Source organism: Rhinichthys klamathensis, unplaced genomic scaffold (genome assembly GCF_029890125.1).
Source record: "Rhinichthys klamathensis goyatoka isolate OS25496 unplaced genomic scaffold, OSU_Roscu_1.1 h1tg000168l_1, whole genome shotgun sequence".
In the NCBI taxonomy this organism is placed as follows: Eukaryota; Metazoa; Chordata; class Actinopteri; order Cypriniformes; family Leuciscidae; genus Rhinichthys; species Rhinichthys klamathensis.
In genome coordinates, this window is record NW_026606699.1 from 207019 (window position 1) to 232964 (window position 25946).

General features: G+C 39.4%; 1 protein-coding gene across 1 annotated transcript in view; it reads left to right on the plus strand.

Annotated features, from left to right (window-relative positions):
* The window catches only part of myom3 (myomesin 3), an 83298-nt gene that overhangs the window by 12997 nt on the left and 44355 nt on the right, over positions 1–25946 (plus strand). The window contains exons 4-13 of the mRNA XM_056259408.1: positions 10569–10722; positions 11607–11764; positions 11836–11925; positions 14918–15006; positions 15302–15346; positions 20351–20497; positions 20841–21002; positions 23184–23325; positions 24947–25146; positions 25225–25278. Coding sequence (XP_056115383.1) covers positions 10569–10722; positions 11607–11764; positions 11836–11925; positions 14918–15006; positions 15302–15346; positions 20351–20497; positions 20841–21002; positions 23184–23325; positions 24947–25146; positions 25225–25278 — 1241 coding nt within the window. The remainder of the gene's footprint in view (positions 1–10568; positions 10723–11606; positions 11765–11835; positions 11926–14917; positions 15007–15301; positions 15347–20350; positions 20498–20840; positions 21003–23183; positions 23326–24946; positions 25147–25224; positions 25279–25946) is intronic.

Sequence of the window (25946 nt, forward strand, 5' to 3'; positions counted from 1 at the left end):
GCCCTCCTAGCCTGAATGACGTCCCTCAGGTCGCCCTTCTGGTTGGAGGACTTCGACTTTTGAGAGTGTTTCCTCTGTTGCCAAGCTCCAGGAGGAGGGGCTCTAGAGGAAACGCTCTCTCTCTGCTCTGCTCGGTGTGAGGAGCCGGCTGATGGCTGGGGCTGATCTTTTGGCCCCACCCTACTCGATTTGGATTTCGCCTTACGGGGGAGGTACTGCTGGAACGCCGCAGATTGTTTCTTCGCCTCCTGAAACCTGTCGACGACCGATGTAACGGCGTCGCCGAACAGGCCAGAAGGCGAAAGCGGCGCATCCAGCAGAAAGGATCTATCCTTTTCCTTCATGCCAGATAAATTTAGCCACAGATGTCTCTCCGTGGCCACCATAGCTGCCATAGAGCGGCCAATAGCGCGGGCCGTCTCTTTTGTGGCCCGAAGAGACAGATCTGTGGCTCTCCTTAACTCCGCAATATCTTCAGGAGTTGGCCCCTCCCCCTCATCCAAATCTTTCAGGAGGTCGGCCTGGTATGCCTGCAAGAGTGCCATAGAGTGCAGACATGAACCAGCCCGACCTGCCGCCATGTAAGCCCTGCCTATTAATGCAGATGTATCTCTGCAGGGCTTACTAGGCAACGCCGGGGTTTTTAGGGAAGATGCCGACTCAGGAGAAAGATAACCCGCTAAAGCCTCTTCCACTTTAGGCATCTTCCCATAACCCATATCCCGTGCCCCCATAACATTACTGTAATCCACCATACTGGGATTGGAGACACGGGATGAGTGCGGTTTATCCCACGATCTCGAAATCTCTTTGTGGAGATCGGGGAAAAACGGCAAACCCCGGCGCTGAGGTTGCGATCTGTGCTGCAGGAAACGCTCAACAAGCTTGCTTCTCACTTGCGTTCCCTGCTCATCATGTGGCCAGCTGATGTTAAGTCTGGCCACAGCACGAGTCACAACCTCCACCAGCTCCTCATAACCTTGGCCGTGAACTGGCGCGCCTAGATCACGGTCATCCGCATCGATGCTGAGCACATCTACTTCCTCGGAAGCAGAGAGCTCAAGCATCGGGACCTGATCATGGGCAGGAGAAGCCGCGATGCGGGCTCCTGCACCACTCTCAGAGGCTACGAGATCCTCGGATGAAGAGTGAGAAGGTGCCTCAGCAGTCTCAATCTCATCCACAAGATCCCGCTGCGAACCCCACGATCTCAATCGCCGCGCCGCCTCAACGGACGCGGGACCAGAACCATGGGGAACGCGAGCCTGACCGTGCTCATCAAAGCACGCCAGCCGGGAGCGCAGCACTCTAATGGGAAGTGCTTCACAGTCTACACAAGCAGCTCCCTCGAGAGCTGCCCGTGCATGCTGCGCTCCCAAACAACTCACACACAAAGCATGTGTGTCCCCACCCGTGATGAAACGAGGGCAGGGAGGCACACAAGCTTTGAATTGTTCGCTGGCCATAATATACAATATTTTCTGACAAACAACACCAAATAAGACAGACAGTTTTCAACACAGAGCGCTTGCTGAAGAGCGAAAGCTAGTTTGTGTTTGTTCCGGCGTAGCTTTTATGCATCCGGTTATGCCGTCACATGTTACGTCATGACGCAACACCAATCAGGATTGGAATAGTTTCATTCATACTTCAGAGGCGCACGCTAAGGGAGCGTCCCCAAAGAGTCGATTCTCGACGCAGTGTTAAGTTCCCTCGAAAGGGAACCGTAATTTTTACGGTAAAAAAACGGCAGCTGTGGTTGCCAGAACTTTACCGTCAAAAATACGGTAGCAACGTTATTGGTTTTACAGACTTAACTTAAAATTTACAGTAACTAACCGTATTTCATTATCTGATATAATGTTAATTTACCAACCTATTGAAGTATTGATATCTGTTTTGTACCGTTTTAATACACTAACAACCAACAATCATCACAGCAGAGATGAGAGTCACATGATCAATCAAAGCTCATCACAAGCAGCTCTTCCACAAGAAGGTTAATACTTATATAAAGAAGCTGCACAGTGTCATTCACACAAACAGTAACACACATGAAATAAAAAAAATGCAATAAACATTAATTGAACAACATTAAATGTAACATAAAACCCTAATGTACATAACTGATTAGGAAAAAAACAAGAAAACTATGAGGAAACATGAGCAAACAGGGAATTGTGGGAATGTCAATTTACGGTTTTTCACTGTAAATTATACAATGAGTTTTTCTTTTTCACTTTCAAAAACTTAACGGTATTTTACAGTAAAATTACATTAAATGTACCATGAGATCTATCACAGTTATTTACCGTATATAGTACTGAAACTTTCTGTTAACCAATTAACAGTTTTGCACTGTAGCATTTTTACAGTATTTTACCGTTAAAATCACGATTATTTTTTTACAGTGACACTGCACGGTTTTAGCAGCAGGATAAGATGTCTTTAGGTCACCTTTCTGTAACATGCTGACATGATGACATTATCATTGTGGAGCTTTGCTTTTTTAAAGCTTTGTGAGGGCCACAGCTGTCCTGCTGAAAATGTGAAAGGTTTAAAAATAATATGATGGAGTCACAGATGCTGGCAGGACACGGCAGGTCAAGACATGATTTACATGTCAACAGCGTTTTATCTGCGGTGCCGTGGTCTTTCCTCAAGTCAGATTCTCTCAAACTTTCAGAAGTACATCAAAAATAAACACTGAAACATAAACAGTTTTGGGTTTCGTTCCATGAAAAATAGGACACATGCAAATACATCTAGCAAGAAACATCATGCAGGAAAAGAACAGCAGCACACACTTTTGGAAGAGGGGAAACTTTTCACAAATTCAGTCTTTCGGGAAAACACAATCGGCTCCTAAAACTATAGGCACTAAATGCCTACGACTGAGTATTATATTTCAAAAATGTCCAAAACAGCGAATACATCTCAAAAACCTGTTTAGGTCAAAATCTAAAGACAGATTTTTTTTTTTACATATTTACAATTTTAAGCACATTTACCCCAAAACTTCTTGTTTCTGCAATGCACAAAAAAAGATGTTGATTTAAATGTAACTCAAAAGCTAAATGTCTAGAATCTATCTATCTATCTATCTATCTATCTATCTATCTATCTATTGTATCTGTCTGTCTGTCTGTCTATCTATCTGTCTGTCTGTCTGTCCATCTATCTATTGTATCTGTCTGTCTGTCTGTCTGTCTGTCTATCTATTGTATCTGTCTGTCTGTCTATCTATCTGTCTGTCTGTCTGTCTGTCTGTCTGTCTGTCTGTCTGTCTGTCTGTCTGTCTGTCTGTCTGTCTATCTATCTATCTGTCTGTCTGTCTATCTATCTATTGTATCTGTCTGTCTGTCTATCTATCTGTCTGTCTGTCTGTCTGCTGTATGTCTGTCTATCTGTCTGTCTGTCTATCTGTCAGTATATCTATCTATCTATTGTATCTGTCTGTCTATCTATCTATCTATCTATCTATCTATCTATCTATCTGTCTGTCTGTCTATCTATCTGTCTGTCTGTCTGTCTGTCTGCTGTATGTCTATCTATCTATTGTATCTGTCTGTCTGTCTGTCTATCTGTCTGTCTGTCTGTCTATCTGTCAGTATATCTATCTATCTATTGTATCTGTCTGTCTGTCTATCTATCTATCTATCTATCTATCTATCTGTCTGTCTGTCTGTCTATCTATCTATTGTATCTGTCTGTCTATCTATCTGTCTGTCAATCTATTGTATCTGTCTGTCTGTCTGTCTATCTATCTATTGTATCTGACTATCTATCTATCTATCTATCTATCTATCTATCTATCTGTCTGTCTGTCTGTCTATCTATTGTATCTGACTATCTATCTTTCTGTCTATCTGTCTGTCTATCTGTCTATCTATCTATTGTATCTGACTATCTATCTGTCTGTCTGTCTGTCTGTCTGTCTGTCTATCTATCTATTGTATCTGTCTATCTATCTATCTGTCTATCCATCTATTGTATCTGTCTGTCTGTCTGTCTATGTATCTATCTATCTGTCTGATATCTGTCTGCGGTCTGTATAAAACTTGCGTAGATAATGTGTATATATGTGCGATACCTGTGTATACATTGACACTGCTAACTAACTAAATGTAAACGTAGCAGACCTGTAATAATTATTTATTTGTCTTTTTTTTTTTTATCATTATTATATATATATATTTTTTTTTTTTCTTGTTTTGGTAAGAGGGAAAAAATGTGAAAATAAACAGTTTATATATCTATCTGTCTATCTATCTGTCTATATCTGTCTGTCTGTCTATCTATCTATCTATCTGTCTATCTATCGATCTATCTATTGTATCTGTCTACATGTCTGTCTGTTTGTCTGTCTGTCTATCTGTCTATCTATTGTATCTGTCTACATGTCTGTCTGTCTGTCTGTCTATCTATCTGTCTATCTATTGTATCTGTCTGTCTGTCTGTCTGAACTGGTCATGTTCTTGACAGGTTTTGTGAGATTAATTTGTGTTAAACGAACTAAAGCACCTCTCTCATTTTTTCGTCGACACTTCAGTTTTTCTTGTCCTTTCTGCGCTGCCGCTCTCCCCCTGCTTAGCATGATGAGAAAGGCACATCCCCTATATTCACCTCTCACACTTAACAGGTTTACCTGCAATTCACAGCGCGCCGGAAGCCGCTTTAGTTTTCAGGCTGGTAATCCTGTTCAGAGGGAGACATTAACACGGTCATGCCTCTTCCGCCGGAGGGTTGTGGCTCGAGGAAGAGCCTGAGAAAAAAGGTTTGAGTTATGGGATAAAAAGGTTGCTTCAGTAAATCAAGCTTCAAATGCAGGATGGATGAGTGATAAAGCCCGTCAGGACTGGATTTGGCCCTCTCGCACATGGTTCGAATGAAGGTCAGGCAGGAGAGTCACTGTAGTTTTGTGTTTTAAGTGAAGGTGAGGTGAGAGAAGAGCAAGATCGAGAAGATCAAGTGGATAGATGTGTTCATCTCATAATCTGCATTTGTTGCTCATATGAAGTAGTGTCACGCTCTGTCTGCCTATGGCTTTTTCTCTCTGCTGTATCTCATATTCACACACACACACACGGCAGCTACGGTTGTCAGTCCTCGTCTGAGTGTTTAATCCTGTTCCCGCTGTTTGCCAGCACGACGCCAGACAGGTTCAGCCTCTGTTTTTATTATTTACAGCCACGAGACACTGCAACATTGCAATGTTTTCTGATATATAAACGCTCTCTGGATGAGACTGAAAGTCAGTTCAGATGGATGCTCTCAGCACTGAGATGAAGGAAGACCATGGATCCAATCAAAGTGAATCCTTTATCACCTTGTTAGAAGGATGAAAGTCACCATCTTCACGTCAGGTCATGGCTCTGGGACCAGTGCGTCTGAAAACAAGTCTGGAAAAGCGGCTATAGTCTGACTTAAATGAACAGATGGTATCAACACATCCGGTGATTGAACTATAGCACTGAAGCTTGAGAAATCTTGTCTATAAATAAACTATATATATATATATATATATATATATATATATTATAATAATAATATAAAGATGCATAACTTTCAGACAATATAATTATTTTCTCTTGTTTTCATTAATATTTATTCATTGATTATTGTATTACATTTATGTCTTATAATATTACTTTCAAACAATTATTTTCTCTTTTGTTTTATCTTATTTTTGTTGTGATCTCAACATAACAAAAGTTACAACAAATCAAAACTGAAAAAAGTAATGCACAATCTCTAAATTACCAACATTTACAGTATTAAAAGTTGTACTTTTTTTTCTCATATTTCTAGCTTTAATTCTTTTCTTTTTTTTCTTTTTTTATTTAATTTTAGTACTTCAACCTATTTTTATTTCAGTTAGTTGCCAAGGCTAAATGTCTCATTTTTATTTAAAATGTTTAAGTTTAAGTTTTTAACAGGATTCTTATATTTGATTTAAGCTTTGTTTTAATTACTTAAAATTATTTCTAATAGTTTTAGTTTTGATTAACAATGACAACACTGATATACAGAGGGGTTCAGAAGTCAGGGACCTCACCTGGAAATACTTCTATTTAGCATTTTTTTTTTCATAATTTAATACCTTTTTTAAAATCAAAATAACAGTTTATGTGCATCTGTCCTGCTGTAATGCCAGCAGTGACTGAACAAAACCTGATGATCATTTTCTCCTGGATCCAAAAGCATCTTGAGCTTTAATGGAAGCAGGAACATGATCATCTGTACGAACAGTCACATGATCAATGACACTCTTTCACTTACTTTAGATTAGTCACAAAATAATGCACTGAATATTGGTGTAGAAAATCCAAAAACTTTCAGTTTATTTCCAAGTTTAATTAGGATTACATAATGATCTGCTGAATAGAAGAGATCACAAATGAGGGAACGTTGTCTAGGACTCTCCATCTAAATCTGGATTAATCCTTTTCACATTCATGTGTAAATAAGTTGGACAATTATAGCATTTTTCACATCAGAAACGTCCCTCTTTCTTTCAGGCTTAGTCTTTTAGACTCTCTCTACATAAGTGCATTCATTTGAGTCAGTCATCAGTCTGGCGGCAGCGCTGCACTAAACCCATCCAAAGCGAAACAGCAAAGTGTCAAAGCGAGGAATGGCAACTTCTAATTGCACTGAGACATTTTAAATCACCTGATATCGACCCTGAGGATAACTGGCATTTTTATTTGTCTCGTCTGCCATCTGGACTCATAGCATGATGCTCGGCCAGTGTTTCTGCTGAACTCCTCTAAAGCGCTGACATGACAGCCAGTTAAATGTCATGAGCATCGTGCACCTCTTCAAATGAGTTCTGACTTCAGTGAAAGTTCACGCCGTTCAAATCATCCTTAGTTGCTTTGAAACCTTTCATAAAACGTTTTAATAGTGCTTTTGACAAAACGGTTTAAAATTATGTTCACTCCAGGGTTATTATAGTTAACTAAAACAATAAAATAAATTTCCGTTATACTTGAAATAAATAAACATGAATAGAAATAAAATCAAATAAAAAAAACTTAAAGGGGCTATATGTAAGAATTTTCATGTATTAGCCTAATCGCTTTTTTTATTTTGCAATGTGTTAACAGCTTGCTACAAAGCTTAAAGAACGAGACCTTTCCCGATTTCCTAGGTTGTCTATGAAGTGTAGAGTGATTTTTATGTGGCTGTGACATTTACGCGCGCTCTCGTTCTCTCCTCTCTTCTGTTCTATGACACATGAAACGAATGCTTATACAATATTCAGGATGATGCCAAAAGAGCCACTCTGTACTGCAATGTCAATGTGTCTTGCAATTAATTCAAACTATAGTCTCACATAGCCATATCTATATAGTCCTAAACATGGACAACTACAGACCAATATCCAATTTAAAATTTTTAAGCAAAATCCTGGAAAGGGTTGTTGCTTCGCAATTGCGATCATATGTGGATGTTAATGGTCTTTTTGAACCTTTTCAGTCAGGATTTCGCCAATCTCACAGCACTGAAACTGCTCTTCTGCGGGTGGTTAACAACATTATTTCTCCGTGGATTCAGGGTTGATAATCATCTTGATGCTCCTCGAAATACTGCCATGAAATACTGATCTCTCGGCTTTCTAATATCGGCATCACTGGTTCCGCTCTTTCCTGGCTCATTTCTTACATCAGTGACAGAAAGTACTATCAGCATACAAGGGTAGTTCTTCCACTGCTTCACTTACACAATGGGCCCTATTTTAACGATCTGAAATGCGAGTGTCAAAGCGCAAAGCGCAAGTAACTTTGTGGGCGGATCCCGGCGCTGTTGCTATTTTCCCGGCGGGATAAATGCCTCTTGCGCCAGGCGCAAATCTAAAAGGGGTTGGTCTGAAGTAGCTTCATTATTCATAGGTGTGGTTTGGGCATAACGTGAAATAAACCAATCAGAGCGTCATCTCACATTCCCTTTAAGAGCAGGCGCGCTTGTTCTAAAGCGGATTCCTATTATAACGGCGGATTTGCCAGGCGCGCGCCAGGAGCGGTTCACATGCCGAGGAGAGCAACGTTCTCGTCAGGGCCGTAAAACACAGAGAAGTGACATTGGGGATGGAGAAACCCACCCAAATTAACTTCTGTTAAACAGGCGTATGATAATTTGGGTAAATGTGTAAGCTACATGTATGCTTTTATAATAAATTGTCTATCTATCTATCTAATGTAATAATGTATGATTTGCAAAAATTAAAAAAACCGCTGCTTAGATGAGAGAATCAAAGTGAGTGCGCGTTGTGCACACACTACATTGATTATGGCCAAGCATGCGCCCTTAAAATAGCATAATGAACAACGCGCAACGCGCCACTGACTTTAGACTAGTTTTTTTCTGGTCAGTGGCGCATTTGGTTTATAGAACAGCAAAATAGCATGAGGGAAAGTTTGCGCCGGAACACGCCTCCTCTTTGCGCTGAACCGCCCAGGGAGCGCAAGTTCATTTCTTAGTTAACCGACGAGTGTCTGTGGAGGGAAAAGTCCGCTTTGCGCGGGTGCAAAATAGGAATGATACTTGCGTCAGTGTACAAAGTCATTTGCGCCGGGTGCAAGAAAGGGCCCAGGGTGTTCCTCAAGGTTCGGTTCTTGGCCCACTATTGTTCATCATCTATATGGTGACATCAAACGCAGGCATGGACTTCAATTTCATTGCTGACGACATTCAAATGTATCTTACCACCAGCTCTGATAGGCCATCCCTGCCTGACTCACTCACAGCATATATCAGGACATCAAGCATTGGATGTCTCTTAATTTCCTCAAATTAAATGAGATATTAGTGATTGGCTCTACTGCCTCAGTCAAAAGGATGGACCAGTCCTTTGATATTGATGGAGTTCATGTTAAGCCTTCGTCATTGATTCGTAACCTTGGTGTATTATTCGACTCAACTCTTTTGGCTCTCATATTTCTTCTCTTGTTAAAAACTCTTTTTTCCATCTGCGTAATATTGCTCGTCTACGATCTTCTCTCACTTAAGCTGACGCTGAAACCTTAATTCATGCATTAATCGCATCACGTCTGGATTATTGCAATGCTTTATTTCTTGGTCTGCTCAAAAAACTCATTTCAAGATTACAGTATGTTCAAAACTCAGCAGCAAGAGTTTTCACCTCCACCAGGCATTCTGCTCACATTACTCCTCCGCTTCATGACCTTCACTGGCTACCCGTGGCATCACGTATTCACTTCAAGATCTTCCTTCTAATGTTTAAGTCATTAAACGGTCTTGCACCCCCATATCTGTCTGATCTACTTAACTACCGCCCTGCCCGGTCCCTTAGATCAGTGGTTCCCAAACAACCTGTCCTGGCGTACCCCCAACACTGCACGTTTTCTTTGTCTCCCTAATCAAACACACCTGATTCAACTCATTAGCTCAGATAATGAGCTGATGAGTTGAATCAGGTGTGTTTGATTAGGGAGACAAAGAAAACGTGCAGTGTTGGTGGGTCGCCAGGACAGGTTTGGGAACCACTGCCTTAGATCATCTGAACTTGGTTTATTGTCCATCCCTCGTTTCCGGTTGTCTACAGTAGGTGGAAGGTCATTTGGTGTTAATGCTCCGAAATTATGGAATTCACTACCCCTTACACTTCGAAATATCACATCTGTGGCTACATTCAAGACTCAGTTAAAAACATATCTATTTAACATGTATTTCGTATAATGTGACTGTATGTATCCTTTGTGACTGTAATGTGTGTGCGGGTGTGTAAATGTAAAATGCAATGTAAAGCGACCTTGAGCTACGGAAAGGCGCTATATAAATAAAACTGCTTCTTCTTCTAGTCTATATCTTTACACTTTATAATCCAACTATCATAAGAGTGTAATTTTAATGACCTCATCTGTCGATATGATGCCGGTGCAAACATCCACATGCTTTCTGAACGGCTGTTTTCTCACGGCTGTCATTTGGGTTGTGTGTGTATTTTGTTATTGAGACGAAGCGTGCAGCGCATATTTACATATTCATCTAAACGTCGCTCTCAGCAGCGTGGACGGCGTCGGGATGTTCATTAACAGTGTATCGCTGCAAACTGTTTTAAACTTTTTACTTCTAAGCAAAGGCTGAAAAAGAGCTTCACCGTGAGTATATCAAGGCTTGAATCACGTTCAGTCTCTTTACGTTACATGAGCGCGAGCACAAGCAGTGAGACACTGGCTGCAGTTCTCTTAACGGCCACCGGTGTCGCTAATAACAAGGGTTTCTGAATTCTAAATTTTATTTCAGCTAGTTGGCAAAGCAACATTTCTCATTTTTATTTAGTTGAACTTTTTGTTTACTAAAATAACTAAAAATTAAAAAAAAAAAAAATATATATATATATATATAGAGAGAGAGACATGTTAAAAAAACAATAGACAAACAACACAATTATTTTTAAAATTCAAATGAAAGCAGAAAATAGAAAAAACTCATTCTAAATATAAAAAAAACTAGTATCTCAATGATGTTATGAAATAACTATTTCACTCCACTCATATCAGTGGGTCCATAAGCGTCTTATGTCTGACCTTTGACCTCAGGGAGGCCCTGAGAGAGACCATGTCCAGCGACGAGCTGCGTGAGAGAGACCAGTGGACTCTGTTCGGCAACGAGGCTGAGAAACTGGAGATCGGGGTGATCAGAAACCAGCATGTTGTCCGTGAGCGTGTGGATCGATTTGCGCTGCGCCGGGAGGTGAGTGATCCACACACACATACTGAGAGAAAAGCGTTAAAAATACAACAATCAGACGCTCTGCACCTCTCAACACACCTGCACTCTTTCACTGCTTAGTTTTAAAGAAAACCTTTATCCCAATAAATGATCTGATAGATCTGTCTATCGTGCTCTCTATCTATCATTCTGTCTGTCTATCGCTCTCTAAAATTTCTAATTTTGATCTATTTTAACGTGATTTACTAAAATAACTAATACTAAAACTGAAATAAAAATGTATAAAAAAAATTATTTACACATTTAAAAAACAAACAATAAATTATTATTAAATTATTATTTAAAAATAAAATAAAATAGAAAGCTTTGTGTGAGAAACAGACTGAAATGTAACCGGGTTATTATAGTTAACTTTTTTATGGTTTAAAAAAATAAATAAAAAATATTTGAAAACATAACATTAATCAAAATAAAATAGACAACAACTGAAATAAAATAAAATAAAATAAAAAACGTTTTATTTTTTTTATTTCAGCTAGTTGCCAAGGAAAAATGTAGCTTGATGTACTAGAAAGCTAAAAAATTTAAAAACAGAAAATAGAAAGCTTTGTGTGAGAAAATGTAAACCGTAAATCTCTGAAATAAAAGTTAATAAATCTATATTTAAAAAATAAAAAATCTACTAACAAAATGACAAAAACACAGCAAAGGTATTAAAACTTTAACTAAAATTTAAATATTTAGAAAATAAAAGAATAGTATTAGTATTTCAGTGATACTAAAAGTTTTAAATGTAAGTGTAAACATAAAAAATAAATGTAATTTTTTAAGCTTTGGAACGACATCAGAGTGTGTAAATAGCTGAGAGCTGTGTGTTATTCTTCACTCCTCATGTTCACACACAGGCCGAGAGAAAAGCTTCACTGCACATGAAGTTTATTGAGGATTTGAGCATGAAGGCTCCTGACTTCCCCGTCCCGCTGCGATCGCACTCGGTGTGGGCCGGCATGGATGTCAAATTCTCCTGCACGGTTCAGGGCTGCCCGATTCCCAGCATCACATGGTGAGAGTCTCGACCAGCCTAAATCTCCACAGATCTCGTCCATCATACCAGCGTGTGACTCTTGTCGACAGGTATAAGGATGACGTTCCTCTGCGAGGATCCCTGCCCTGGAACTACAAGCTGATGCAGAAGTTCGGCCTCAACGTGTTGGAGATCAGAAGGTGAACTCTAAAACCTGAATATTAAATATTATATTTTAGTATCATTATTCTAGTTTTTATAGGAACACTTTATAATATGGTCTCGTTTGTTTATCTCCTGCTTTAACTAAAGTGAACTAACAAGGATCAATATGTTTACTGCATTAATGAACCTTTCTTAATGTTAGTTATTAAAAATGTTCATGTTTATGTTCGCATGCATTAGCTAATGTTTACAGGTACAACTTTTGATCAAATGTATTAGAAATGCTTAAAAATGTATTAGTAAATGCTGAGAATAACATTTACAAAGATTAATAAATGCTGAAGTATTGTTAATTGTTTGTTAACTAATGAAACCTTATAGTAAAGTGTTAGTTTTTATTAATATTTTGAACACATTTTTATTTTTATATTTTTCATTTTTATTTAGTTGAAAGTTTAGTAATTTTGTTGTGTTTTTGTAATTTTAGGGGTTTTTTTGTGCTGTCAAATCAATTTATCGCGATTAATCACATCATAAAAGTTTGTGTATATATATACACTCACCTAAAGGATTATTAGGAACACCTGTTCAATTTCTCATTAATGCAATTATCTAATCAACCAATCACATGGCAGTTGCTTCAATGCATTTAGGGGTGTGGTCCTGGTCAAGACAATCTCCTGAACTCCAAACTGAATGTCAGAATGGGAAAGAAAGGTGATTTAAGCAATTTTGAGCGTGGCATGGTTGTTGGTGCCAGACGGGCCGGTCTGAGTATTTCACAATCTGCTCAGTTACTGGGATTTTCACGCACAATCATTTCTAGGGTTTACAAAGAATGGTGTGAAAAGGGAAAAGCATCCAGTATGCGGCAGTCCTGTGGGCGAAAATGCCTTGTTGATGCTAGAGGTCAGAGGAGAATGGGCCGACTGATTCAAGCTGATAGAAGAGCAACTTTGACTGAAATAACCACTCGTTACAACCGAGGTATGCAGCAAAGCATTTGTGAAGCCACAACACGCACAACCTTGAGACGGATGGGCAACAACAGCAGAAGACCCCACCGGGTACCACTCATCTCCACTACAAATAGGAAAAAGAGGCTACAATTTGCAAGAGCTCACCAAAATTGGACAGTTGAAGACTGGAAAAATTTTGCCTGGTCTGATGAGTCTCGATTTCTGTTGAGACATTCAGATGGTAGAGTCAGAATTTGGCGTAAACAGAATGAGAACATGGATCCATCATGCCTCGTTACCACTGTGCAGGCTGGTGGTGGTGGTATAATGGTGTGGGGGATGTTTTCTTGGCACACTTTAGGCCCCTTAGTGCCATTTGGGCATCGTTTAAATGCCACGCCCTACCTGAGCATTGTTTCGGACCATGTCCATCCCTTTATGGCCACCATGTACCCATCCTCTGATGACTACTTCCAGCAGGATAATGCACCATGTCACAAAGCTCGAATCATTTCAAATTGGTTTCTTGAACATGACAATGAGTTCACTGTACTAAAATGGCCCCCACAGTCACCAGATCTCAACCCAATAGAGCATCTTTGGGATGTGGTGGAACGGGAGCTTCGTGCCCTGGATGTGCATCCCACAAATCTCCCTCAACTGCAAGATGCTATCCTATCAATATGGGCCAACATTTCTAAAGAATGCTTTCAGCACCTTGTTGAATCAATGCCACGTAGAATTAAGGCAGATCTGAAGGCGAAAGGGGGTCAAACACAGTATTAGTATGGTGTTCCTAATAATCCTTTAGGTGAGTGTATATATATATATACACACACACATATATACTGTGTTATATTTGCAAACGTTTATGTTAGATGCGATTAATCGATTTGACAGCACTAGTTTTATGTCTATAGTTTTTTTTAGTAATTTTAACTTTAGTCATAGTTTACTTTAAGTTAAACTAGAAGAAAACTAAAAAGCTGAAATAAAATGCGTAAGCTTTTTAGTTTTCTTTTAGTTTAACTTAAAGTCCATACATTATTTTCGGATTTGATTTGTTACAACTTTTGTTATGTTGAAATCACAACAAAAAAATTGATAAAATAAGAGAGAGAAAAAACAATTATATTATCTGAAAGATACACATCTTCATATTATTAAAGGATTAGTTCACTTTTAAAAAAACTTTTGCTGATAATTTACTCACCCCCATGTCACCCAAGATGTCCATGTCTTTCTTTCTTCAGTCGAAAAGAAATTAAGGTTTTTGATGAAAACATTCCAGGATTTTTCTCCATATAATGCACTTTACTGGGCAGCAAACGGTTCAAGGTCCAAAAGACAGTTTCAGTGCAAACTGCAAACTGTTCAAAGGGCTTTAAACGACACCAGACGATGAATAAGGGTCTTATCAAGCGAAACGATCGCTCATTTTAAAAAAAAAATAACAACGTTTAAGTTTTATAAGCTCACATGCTCGCCTTTCTCTGTTCTGTGTAACTCTCCTGTTCGAACTCGTTCATCAAAATGAACAAATCTTTTTCCGAGTCAATTCGTTCATTTCGGTCGTTAAATGAATCAAATGACTCAAAAAAGATTTGTTCATTTTGATGAACGAGTTCGAACAGGAGAGTCACGAACGTGCATCACAGAACAGAGCAAGGCGGGCATTTGAGCTTATAAAACTTAAACTTTGTTATTTATTTTTTAAATGAGCGATCGTTTCGCTTGATAAGACCCTTATTCATCGTCTGGAATTGTTTAAAGCCCTTTGAACAGTTTGCACTGAAACTGTCTTTTGGACCTTGGACCGTTTGGTGCCCAGCAAAGTGCATTATATGGAGAAAATCCTGGAATGTTTTCATCAAAAACCTTAATTTCTTTTCGACTGAAGAAAGAAAGACATGGACAACTTGGATGACATGGGGGTGAGTAAATTATCAGCAAAAGTTTTTTTTAAAGTGAACTACTCCTTTAAAAGATTTTTTTTTTTTTAAAATGCATACATGCCTTATGTTTAGTTGTGCTTTAGTCATGCCCATTTAGTTTTCTTTGTTTTCAGATGTTCTGCTGAAGATGCCGGAGAATACAAGGTCACAGTGAAGAGTTCCCTGGGAGAGGCGACGTCCTGCGCCAGACTGCTAGTGAACTGTGAGTTGATGTTCATCAGGTTATATAGGTGTTGCTTGGCTTGTTCAAGGTCTACAAAGCTGACATTTAATTGATTAGTGCTAAAAACCAATTTCCCCAAACTAATCGAAACTATTACCAATGCAAGCAGACAATACATATTTATTAGTGCAGTCATTAGTGTTATATTAGGTGCACAATGATGTCTGGTCATTCTCAAGAGCTGTCTAAGCTGTTGAACTCTTATTGGCTGCATTAATGAAAAGTTTGTGTAGCAACGCCAAATATTTGTTACCCTTTATTCTTCCATTTGCAGCACATGAAGGAGCAGAAGCAAAACTGAAGCGCTTGTGGACTCCCAGTAAGTGCCTTTGCTCTTCATAATGCATAAAAATGGAGGCCTTTTGGAGTACTTTAAAGCTGCTGTCCGTAACTTTTTTGGGTAAAAAATTATCCAAAATAATAATAATTAAAAAAAACATAACCAGCCAGTGTTCAAAAATATCTGCTTGCTTTTGCCCGATTCAAAACGGTTAGCTTGTAATAATGATTTTAATTCCAGTGGTACTGGTGGATTTCCGCGGGAAATTCGAGCATGTCTTTGCGTCATTACGTCACATCTGTACACATAAAGAAGGCGTCCCGGCTAGTCGGCTATATTGCGTGAGGATGTTGGAGGTGGACATTTTTAGCCTTTTCTCACAGCATTAAATAATTAAACTTATGGCGGATCCAGAAAGGTTCAAACGACAATCACCAGTGACAACTGGACATTCACCACTTGTAAAACCCCAAATAATTCGGACTTCGGAGTGGGTAACGTTAGAGAAAAAAGAGACTGCAACTGGCCCACGCGAAAACAAGGATAAACATCGGTTCAAAACGGACGCAGAGACGGATTTTTTTCTTTTAGGACAGGTAAGACATTTCAATAGTTCAATCGTGTAACAGTAGCACACTTGTTCGCTTAATTCACACAGTTACGGAGTTTCCTGTCTTTATTCGTTTAGCTATTATGGTAAATATTTTGTGCTAGCTATGAGAGGGAGCAATTCACCTCTACTCCAAGCAAACCAAACCGGCCTCCTCCGAAATTATATATAGTTTTAAATATGCATCGGATTACAGATACGTGTTTTTTTTTCTTTTCTTTTTTCTCAAAGAAAACCAGTAAAGAAACATTAATTTATTGGTATGACAATTAGAAATTAGACTGCACAGAAATAGAAACTGAACTACAGGGTAATCATAATACACATTAAATGTAGTCACAATGCTGATGTTGATAATTTGAGAACGAAGTATAATTTGAAAGGTTTGACGCGATCGTTATATTTAATCAGCACGATTTACTGCAAGGCTTTTCCCCCTTAGTTGATGTGGATGTTACTTACTTGTTCAGATGACATTTTCCGATGAAAATTCGTATGTTGTCATGGTCATACTGTAGGCCTACTTCCAAAAGTAGAATGTGTGATTCTGAATGCCAGTTTCCACATCGGCGCGGTGACTGACAGACTCGCAGTCTCAAAACATTGTGTTCATCCGTGCTGTTTCATGCCGATGTGCAACTCACGCAAAGTTAATAATTCCGCGAATAACTGCAATTACAGATTTCAAACAGAGATGGCGACAAAGAGGAAAAATGCCGGACTGCAGCTTTAAAGGGTTAGTTCACCCAAAAATGAAAATGATGTCATTAATGACATGTCGGTTCAAGCCCGTAAGACCTCCGTTCATCTTCAGATCACAGTTTAAGATATTTTAGATTTAGTCCGAGAGCTTTCTGTCCCTCCATTGAAAATGTATGTACGGTATACTGTCCTTGTCCAGAAAGGAAATAAAGACATCATCAAAGTAGTCCATGTGACATCAGTGGGTTAGTTAGAATGTTTTGAAGCATCGAAAATACATTTTGGTCCAAAAATAACAAAAACTATGACTATGTGTTATCCGTGTTAACTGACGTGTTATCTGTCTGGTACACCAGAGACACGTCAGCAGCGTCTTACGTCAGCAGCGGCACTGAACGCGGATCCACAACAGAACCGGAAGACAATACAATGCTGAATAAAGTCCTAGTTTTTGTTATTTTTGGACCAAAATGTATTTTCGATGCTTCAACACATTCTAACTAACCCACTGATGTCACATGGACTACTTTGATGATGTCTTTATTTCCTTTCTGGACAAGGACAGTGTACCGTACATACATTTTCAATGGAGGGACAGAAAGCTCTCGGACTAAATCTAAAATATCTTAAACTGTGTTCCGAAGATGAACGGAGGTCTTACGGGCTTGGGACGACATGAGGGTGAGTCATTAATGACATAATTTTCATTTTTGGGTGAACTAACCCAAACTTTAACTAATAATGCTGTCAGGTTGGGTACTTTGAAGAAAGTCACTCAGGTGTAAAACCACCAACATGTGAATAAAACATAATGACTGATATGCAGGAATTGGTGATTACAGTTTACAGTTTTTTGTGTTTCAATGTGGTAGAAGAATGAGAGAACGTTTGAAAGACAAATAAGGAATAGTTAATCCTAAAGAGCTTCATGAATATTCTTCAAAAACGTTTTCCTCTGATGCAGTTGATTGACAGATAGAAATCTATTTTTCAACGTTAAGTTTTGTGTATTCATGTACACTACTGTCCCGTTTGATCAATTTTAACAAACAGCAAAGACATTTATAATATTACATACGATTCCTTTTTCAAATAAATGTTGTTCTTTTGAACTTTCTATTCATCAAAGAATCCTGAAAAAATAATAGCATGGTTTCCACAAAAATATAAAGCAGCACAGGTATCAATATTGATAATAGTAATTTCCTGAGCAGCAAATCATCATGTTAGAATGATTTCTGAAGGATCATGTGACACTGAAGACTGAAGTTATGATGCTGAAAATTCAGCTTTGATCACAGGAATAAATTACATTTTACAGCATATTCAAACAGAAAACAATTCTTTTAAAGTGTAATAATATTTCTCAATATTACTGTTTTTACTGTATTTTTGATCAAATAAATGCAGCCTTGGTGGGACAAAATCATTAAAAAATTATAAGATGGATGCTTAAGAATTGTATATATTGACATATTGTGTATTGAGATATTGAACCTAGCAACCACCCATAATACCCCAGCATTGTGGCATTGAGTTTTGCATGCAGACACACTTTGGCCAGCAAACAATTAGAGCAAAAATGACTCGATTACTCCAGTCCATCCAATATAGCAACAGCATTTTCAAACAAATCTGAATTCCCATTACAGCCCTTCTGCTGATATGAGAGAACATCACTATTCATTTGCAAGCTTCTGGAATTGTGTTGTCGAATTACAGCGACACACATCACTTCCAATTCCATCTCGCTTCAATTCCTAGCTAAACAAATAGCGTGTCTTCTCAAACGTTGACACATCGGCCCTCTGTGACGTCCCCTGCGCTGGGCTGTGGCATTTGTCTCATTACTCTAATATTTGTCCTCGTCCTTGGGATGGTTTTCGGTGCCATTTGCCAGGAATGGAAACTCAAAGGAAAATAATTTTTTTTTCCAATAACACTTCTGTGGTTTATCCCGCTTGTACAACATATGCCTTAATTGAGTCCCTTCTTGCATTCATTTCCACTGCCTGCCGAAGGCAAGAAGAACACGAACAAAAGCTACTTACTGCCTGTCACTTCACAAATGTAATTAAAAGTGAGTGGATTGAAACATTAACGACTTGATTCCTGTAGAAACTACTCAAGCAAGACTTTTTTTTCCTTCTGAGTGAAGGTGAAGTGAACAGTGTGGACAAAATCTAATTACATTGTGTAAGTAGTTTTATATCAGAGAAATGGAATCGTGATTTTTACTGGAAATACCAACGCAACCTCACGACCAATTCGTACGAGTGAGTGCGAGGTGGCTAATTCGTAGCCTGGCTCAATTTTAATTTACCTTCAGTACTACGTCTGGGTTTGTGGTGTATTCTTTGGTTTTTTACCGGTCCAATCAGTGAACAGAGGGAGTGGCTGAGAACGATGACGTTGATGTCGTGCGCTAGTTTGAGTCGTCATACGTCACGACCAAACGTCAGCGATTGGTTATGGCAGATCCAGAGTGACTCTGGGCAGATCCAATATTTTTAAACTTCAACAGAGTACCCGCCTACAAGGAAGTTAACGCTTGTCAATAGAGCGAGGCCAGACTCTCCATAGATATCCATAATAAAGGCTAGATGTCTTACGGCGGAGTCTCTATCGTCATCACCGGCGGCCATCTTGTCACAGACAAGCTTTCTTGAAAATGATTCTTTAGGGTCTAAATTAAAAGTTTGTAATATACTTTAATTACAAATTCTCATTAGTATTGTAAGAAAACACTTATTTTACCTGGTCAAAAACAGCTCTGTTTTCAGCACGTCGTTTCAGTGCATATGACTTTAAATGATAATGAGCTTTGCTCACCCCGCCCCTCTGTTCTGTGTGTACACCGTTTGTAACACAATAACACAATAACCATAACGCGTTGTTCAGTATAAACGTGGGATTATGAATTATATTGAGAACATCATACATAGAAAACATGCCGTAATGTACCCTAAGTGTAAACCTTAGACGCATTCATTGTGAAGCGTGCAGCTAGCGATTTGCAAAGATTCATATAAATATTAATATAAAGTTTAATAAAACGTTACACTCACTTCCGTTCTTCTAGAGGTTCAGCAGGAACACGAAAAGCTGGTACCGATCCTTTTTTCATGAGCAGCTTCTTAGCAAAACCAGCTTTTACTGACCCTCGTTTATAAAGCAGTCTAGTGAGAAATGATTCGCGCAAACATGAGAGCATTGACGTTGCTCGTGGGGAATATTCCCTTCGAAAACAAACTCAGCCACTGCGTCTTCAGCGGTTCGGATTTAGGAACATTAAAATGACTGCTGTGTTCGTTATTACACCCAAGAACAGAACACCACAATCCCTTAGACGCCATTATGCTCATAGACAGTGCTCCAGCGTATCAACAATGACCGCGCCGGTCCGCGCAGACTATGATTGACAGCTCGCTCACGAGCAAGGGCGGGTCTGTGTTGAAACAGTGCTGTCAATCAACACTCGTGGGAGGGGCTTCCGAGCGTGTGACGTCACACGGTCGAACGGCTAGATTTGAGGCAGGGGAAAACATATAAGGAGATTAAAACAAAAACACTGGATGGATTTTTATCATTTTATGATGGTTGTGTACAGGCACTGCCAACACGCATTTCAGTACAATCAACTTGTAAAAGTGCATGCACCATTATATGACCCCTTTAAACACCTCTGGTTGGCCATTGCGCTCATACTTCTTCTTTTCCTGTTTTTATAGTCCCAGTCCCAGTTCCAGAGCCGGATGCTCAGCTGGACTCAACCTTTCCTCCAACATTTGTGAAAGAGGGTGAAAGCTTGTTTCTGCAGTGCAGCTTCACCTCCGCTTTACTGCCGTTCCAACAGGACGTGTCCTGGTACAGAGACGGTGAGACACTTAAAAACGTATTTTTTCACTCTGGCGTTTTGATCATTCATGAGTGTCAGCTAGTGGTGTAATATGTTATTATTGAAGCTGCTTAGATTTTGAGGTGTCTGTGACAATGTTTAGAATTTAAATGTGATTTTATGCTTGTTATCTTGTCCTATGTACAGCACTGTGGTCAACTTCTGTTGTATTAATATGTGCTTTATAAATAAATTGAACATTGAACACTTGACGTAGTATTCCATGTCTAATACAAAGACGTTCAGGCATTTGAACCTGTTATCCAATGAACAATGTACTTTTAGCAGATGCTTTTGTTCAACGTGACTTCCTGTGTGATCAGGGGTGGTCGTGCGCGAGTCGAGTCATGTGGAGCTGCAGACGGGCCTGCGTTCCGCCAGCCTCAGCCTGAAGCGCGTGCACAAGGAACACGAGGGCCTGTACACCGTCCGCCTGCGCACCTGGGACGGGTCCGTCGAGCACAGTGCCTTCGTCTATGTCAAAGGTCAGATCCTGCAAATCATTAGAATGTTGATTTAAAAGTAAAAAGCTGGTAAAAACGCTATCCGTCACCTTAAAGCATATTGCGATTTTTATTTCATAACTAGTGTTACAATCAAGTATTGGAAATCAAAAAAAAAAAATCACTTTCACATCACAAAATCAGTTTTGTTTGTCTTTTGCTCTCAGGCAGAGCGAGAAAAAGCTCGACTTAAGAGCTAAGTTCGCGATCTCGAATCAAACATCCACGCGATCTTATTCCTAAAATTCCTTGAAAGTAATCATGGGTAATCTCGTTTCTTCACCACAAATTCCTCTATTATACAATTATTTTAAAACTAAGTTGAAATAATGCGGGCTGACGGCTTCAACTGAAGCAAATAACATCGATTAAAGCTGCTGTAGGTAACTTTTGTAAAAAAAAAAATTTACATATTTGTTAAAACTGTCATTATGTCCTGACAGTAGAATATGAGACAGATAATCTGTGAAAAAATCAAGCTCTTCTGGCTCCTCCCAGTGGTCCTATTGCCATTTGCAGAAATACACGCTCCCGGTCAGAAACAACCAATCAGAGCCAGGAGGAATGTCTTAGCAGTGTCAATCACGCTCGTGTACGCGCTGATCACACCCCTCTCTTGCACAACGCGAGCGCGTACCGTCGTTCAAACTCAAGATTGCCGATGTTGTGCTGAATTTCGACCCCCTGGCAAATTATTACCCCCCTCGTTGAAGTCAGTACCTGATTGCCTAATCCTAACCCCACCCCAAATCCTAACCCCTCCCCCACAACTAATCCTAAACCTACCAATACTAGGGGGGTAATAATTTGGTGGGGGTCGAAATTCGGCAAAACACCGGCGTGCTGCAGCTGTGCTTATGACGGAGAAACAACCTAAACTGCCAATTCTCGAGTGACACCTGCTCATAAAACAAAGAGGCAAAAGGAAAAAGACCGATGACGATAAACAAACGAAAAAGAAAGAATTACACAGAGAGCCCATTGACTCGGTGTCAAAACTCTAGCCGCATAACATGTAGATAAAATGTCACGCACTCTGCTAAGCAACAATTGAAACCTGCTAATTCACTGGCTTGTCATGTTGCTGAAATAATGTACTAGCACACCTTATCTAGCATTATATATCACTAGAATAATTACTTACATAATGTAACGTTAGTTACCGTTATATGAACGTTATCTTACTAGCTATTTATAACTTATAGAAAGAGTGCAACGTTATAAAGTTACATGTATTGCAAAATACATAATGATTTGAGGACGAAGTTTGTAGTCAAAGTATGGGCAGGCCATAGTCAATGTAAAGCATATTATTGACGTTTAGTCCCTATTAGTGAATGTGCCATATAACTTTTTATCCGCTGTTATCGGTGGCCCTGTTTACTAGCCTGCGCGTTCACGACAGGCTCCGCTGTGGAGGACGAGCTGTGGAGGGAGGGCTGTAGCGCAGCAGAGAGCAAGGGGGTGGGACCTGTAAGTTGTGCTTGTTCAAATTTTCAGGCTAAGTCAACGTTTTCTCAAAACTCCCTACTGCAGCTTTAACAACCTCGTAGCTCACAGTACGGCTGTCTTTAAAGGGTCTTAAGTTATCGTTAAAAATATAGTTTTTACTTCTGGAACCCGTTGCACTCAATAGTTCAGGGAGTTCCCACATTTTTTTATATATAAAAAATACATTAAATACAAAAGTTTTGATATAAAAAATTTATGGAGTTTCCAGTTTTTCGTTTTTGTAATCGAGAAATAAAAATAGACACTACTGACAGTTTTATTATGGTTAACTAAAACTATTAAAAATTTGTTTTCGGTAATTGAATTAAAGCTGAAATAGTGTGTGTGTGTACTGTATATATACACATATATTCACAAACTTTTATGTAAGCTGTAATTACTGTAATCACGATGAATCGATTTGACAGCACTAATAATATAAATAATACCAAAATAACACTGATAAATGAGATGCATTAATCTTGGAAGAGTTTGATGAGTTCATACTGAGATCTCAGACTTTTGGTAGCAAACTTTGGTATCTTGACAAACCCGAGTGCAGTTTGAGACATTGTTTCTGAAAAGCGTCTCATCTCAAGCTTAATGCACTCTGGGAGAAGTTATTAAACGGATGTCCTGTATGATTTCTCCTCCTCCTCTCTGTGTGTGCAGATGGATCCGCAGTTGTGGTCGGTGCTCCAGGTTCTCCTCTACAGCTGGAGAGCTCTGATGTGAACCGAGATTATGTCTTCCTCTCGTGGACGCCTCCCAGTGCAGACGGAGCTGATGCTGTTCAGGGTTACTTCATAGAGAGGTGAAACATGATCCATGATCTTCTTCTGACGGTTGCTCGTCTTCAGAGAGATCAGAGAAGCTTCTAGCTGTTTCTTTAGGCATAAAACTTGAAATAGGAGAGAGTACAAGTGCCTAACTTTCCTGTCTCCTAGCAACATGCTGCTTTACTCTACAATGTTCTGCCTGTTTTTGTTTAGTTGTTACAGATAATTGTATGTTATTATGACTGCTGATGGGGTCCAAAAAGACTGAGACCACCAATGAAAATGTTTCTGTTTTACTGCATTTCACAATGTCTTAGTATTTGGTTTAATTGCTTTATTGAGTTAGAGGGGGTTCTGAGTGGTTGCTAGGGTGTTATTAGGGGTAGGCAAAGTTCTTAGTGTTTTTTAACACACTTCAATGATGTTGCTAGGGTGTTCTGAGTGGTTACTATGGTGTTGTTAGGGGATGCAAAGTTCTGGGTGGTTTTAATGCATTGCTATGCTGTTACTAGGGAGTTCTGAGTGGTTACTAGATTGTTGCTATGGGATTGCAAAATTCTGATTGTTTTTTAGGCATTGCTGTTGCTAGGGTGTTCTGAGTGGTTGCTAGGGGGATGCAAAGTTCTGCAAATTTTTATGAATTGCTGATACTAAGGGTTTCTGAGGGGTTGCTAGGGTGGTGCAAATTCTGAGTTATTTTTAATGCATTTCTATTCTGTTTCTAGGGTGTTCTGATTGGTTACCAGGGTGTTGCTAGGTGGATGCAAAGTGGTTTTTAATGCATTGATTTGCTGTTGCTAGGGGGTTCTGAGTGGTTACTAGGGCATTGCTTGGGGATTGCAAAGTTCTGAGTTTTTTTATGTATTTTTATGTATTTTTATGTATTGCTGTTGCGAGGGGGTTCTGAGTGGTTGCTAGGGGGGATGGAAAGTTCTCAGTTATTTTTAATGCATTGATATTCTGTTGCTAGGGTGTGCAAAGTTCTTAGTGACTTTAGTGCATTGCTATGCTGTTACTAAAGCCCAATGTATCCTTCTGCGGCAAACTCACGCCGTACCTAGGTCGTAGGCTGTTTGTAGCACATGTACCCTTGTGCACCTCTCCAAAAACGTAACGCGTCAATTCTACCGCAAGCACTGTGATTGGTCTGGGGGAGAATCTCCTCGCTCGGGTTTCACATGCTCCCTCTGCATGTGTAATTGCACGTCAAACGCAAAAGTATGAATGAAAACCAACGTGTAGCCTACAGCGGTGTAGGTCCGACACAGAAGTATGAATCAGCCTTAAGCTATGTTCTCGGACTGGTTGTGGTGAGGGTGAGGGTGTTGATAGAGGATTGCAAAGTTCTGAGTGTTTTTATGCATTGCTGTTGTTAGGGTGTTCTGAGTGCTTGCTAGCTGGATGCAAAGTTCTAAGTGGTTTTAATGCATTGCTATGCCGTTGCTAGGGTGTTTTGTGTGGTTGCAAGGGTGTTGCTACGTGGATACTAAAGTGTTCTGAGGCTCTAAGGTGTTCATGGGTTGTTCCTATGGAGTTGCTAAATGATTGCTAAGGTATTCTGATTGATTTCCATGGCAACAGCTACGGAATAAATAAAGCTGCAAAGTTAATAAATGAATGTTATGACATGCTCACATCCACACTTCTTTCATGCAGGTGTGACATCGGTGTTGGGAAGTGGGAACGCTGTAATGACGTCATCCAGAGGGTGTGTCAGTATCCCGTAATGGGACTGAAAGAAAACACAATGTACCAGTTCCGAGTGTGCGCAGTCAACCAGGCAGGAGTGGGACGCCCGTCTAAACCCACTGACCCCATCATGACCTCTGACCCCCTGGAGCCCAGCAGGACTACGGGTAAGAACGCCTAAACGAAGCCTTCACATCATGCGTTTACTTTATCTCTGATCTCCTCCTCATCTCTCTCTTCTTCAGTGGTGAAGGTGGAGCGTGGGAGAGAGATTGTGATCACTAAGGACCAGCTGGAGGGTGAGTAGATCACAACGCTCATGATTTCAACCGATGCAGTCGCTTAAAGAGATAACAAGTAAAATTTCTACACTCACAGCAGGAGCAAACTCAGATTTACTGTACAGGCATCCTGAGATAGCCTTTATCATGTGTCGTTTCATTGCATCAAGTCTGGGAAGTCAAAAGGCACAGTGTAGGGTTGACACTTCTGGGGCATATTTCATGCTAAAATCAAAAGAAAAAGGTTTACTTTATTTTAAGGTGGCATAGTACTTAGTTAATTAATACTACTCAGTACCTATTTAAGTATGTACTTAGAGTTATAAGCAACATTAGGGTTTAGGGTTAGTTACTTGTTATTATGCTAAATGTACTGTTATCACTATAGTAAGTACATGTAGTAATGTGTAACTACATCACCTTAAAATAAAGTGTTACATGAAAATATTTTAGGACCATAAGGAGTGACATTGTTTATGACAATTAAACAAAATATCATGAATGTATTTCAAAAGTATAATAAATACTTTACAAGTTCAGTATGTATATATATATATATATATGTAACATGGCAGTATATAAATAACAAAAATAAATGTATTACAGTATTGAGAATCTAAGAAGAGTGAAAATTAAAATATATATATATAATTAAAAATGATAGTTTTAGGATACTGGTGCTATTA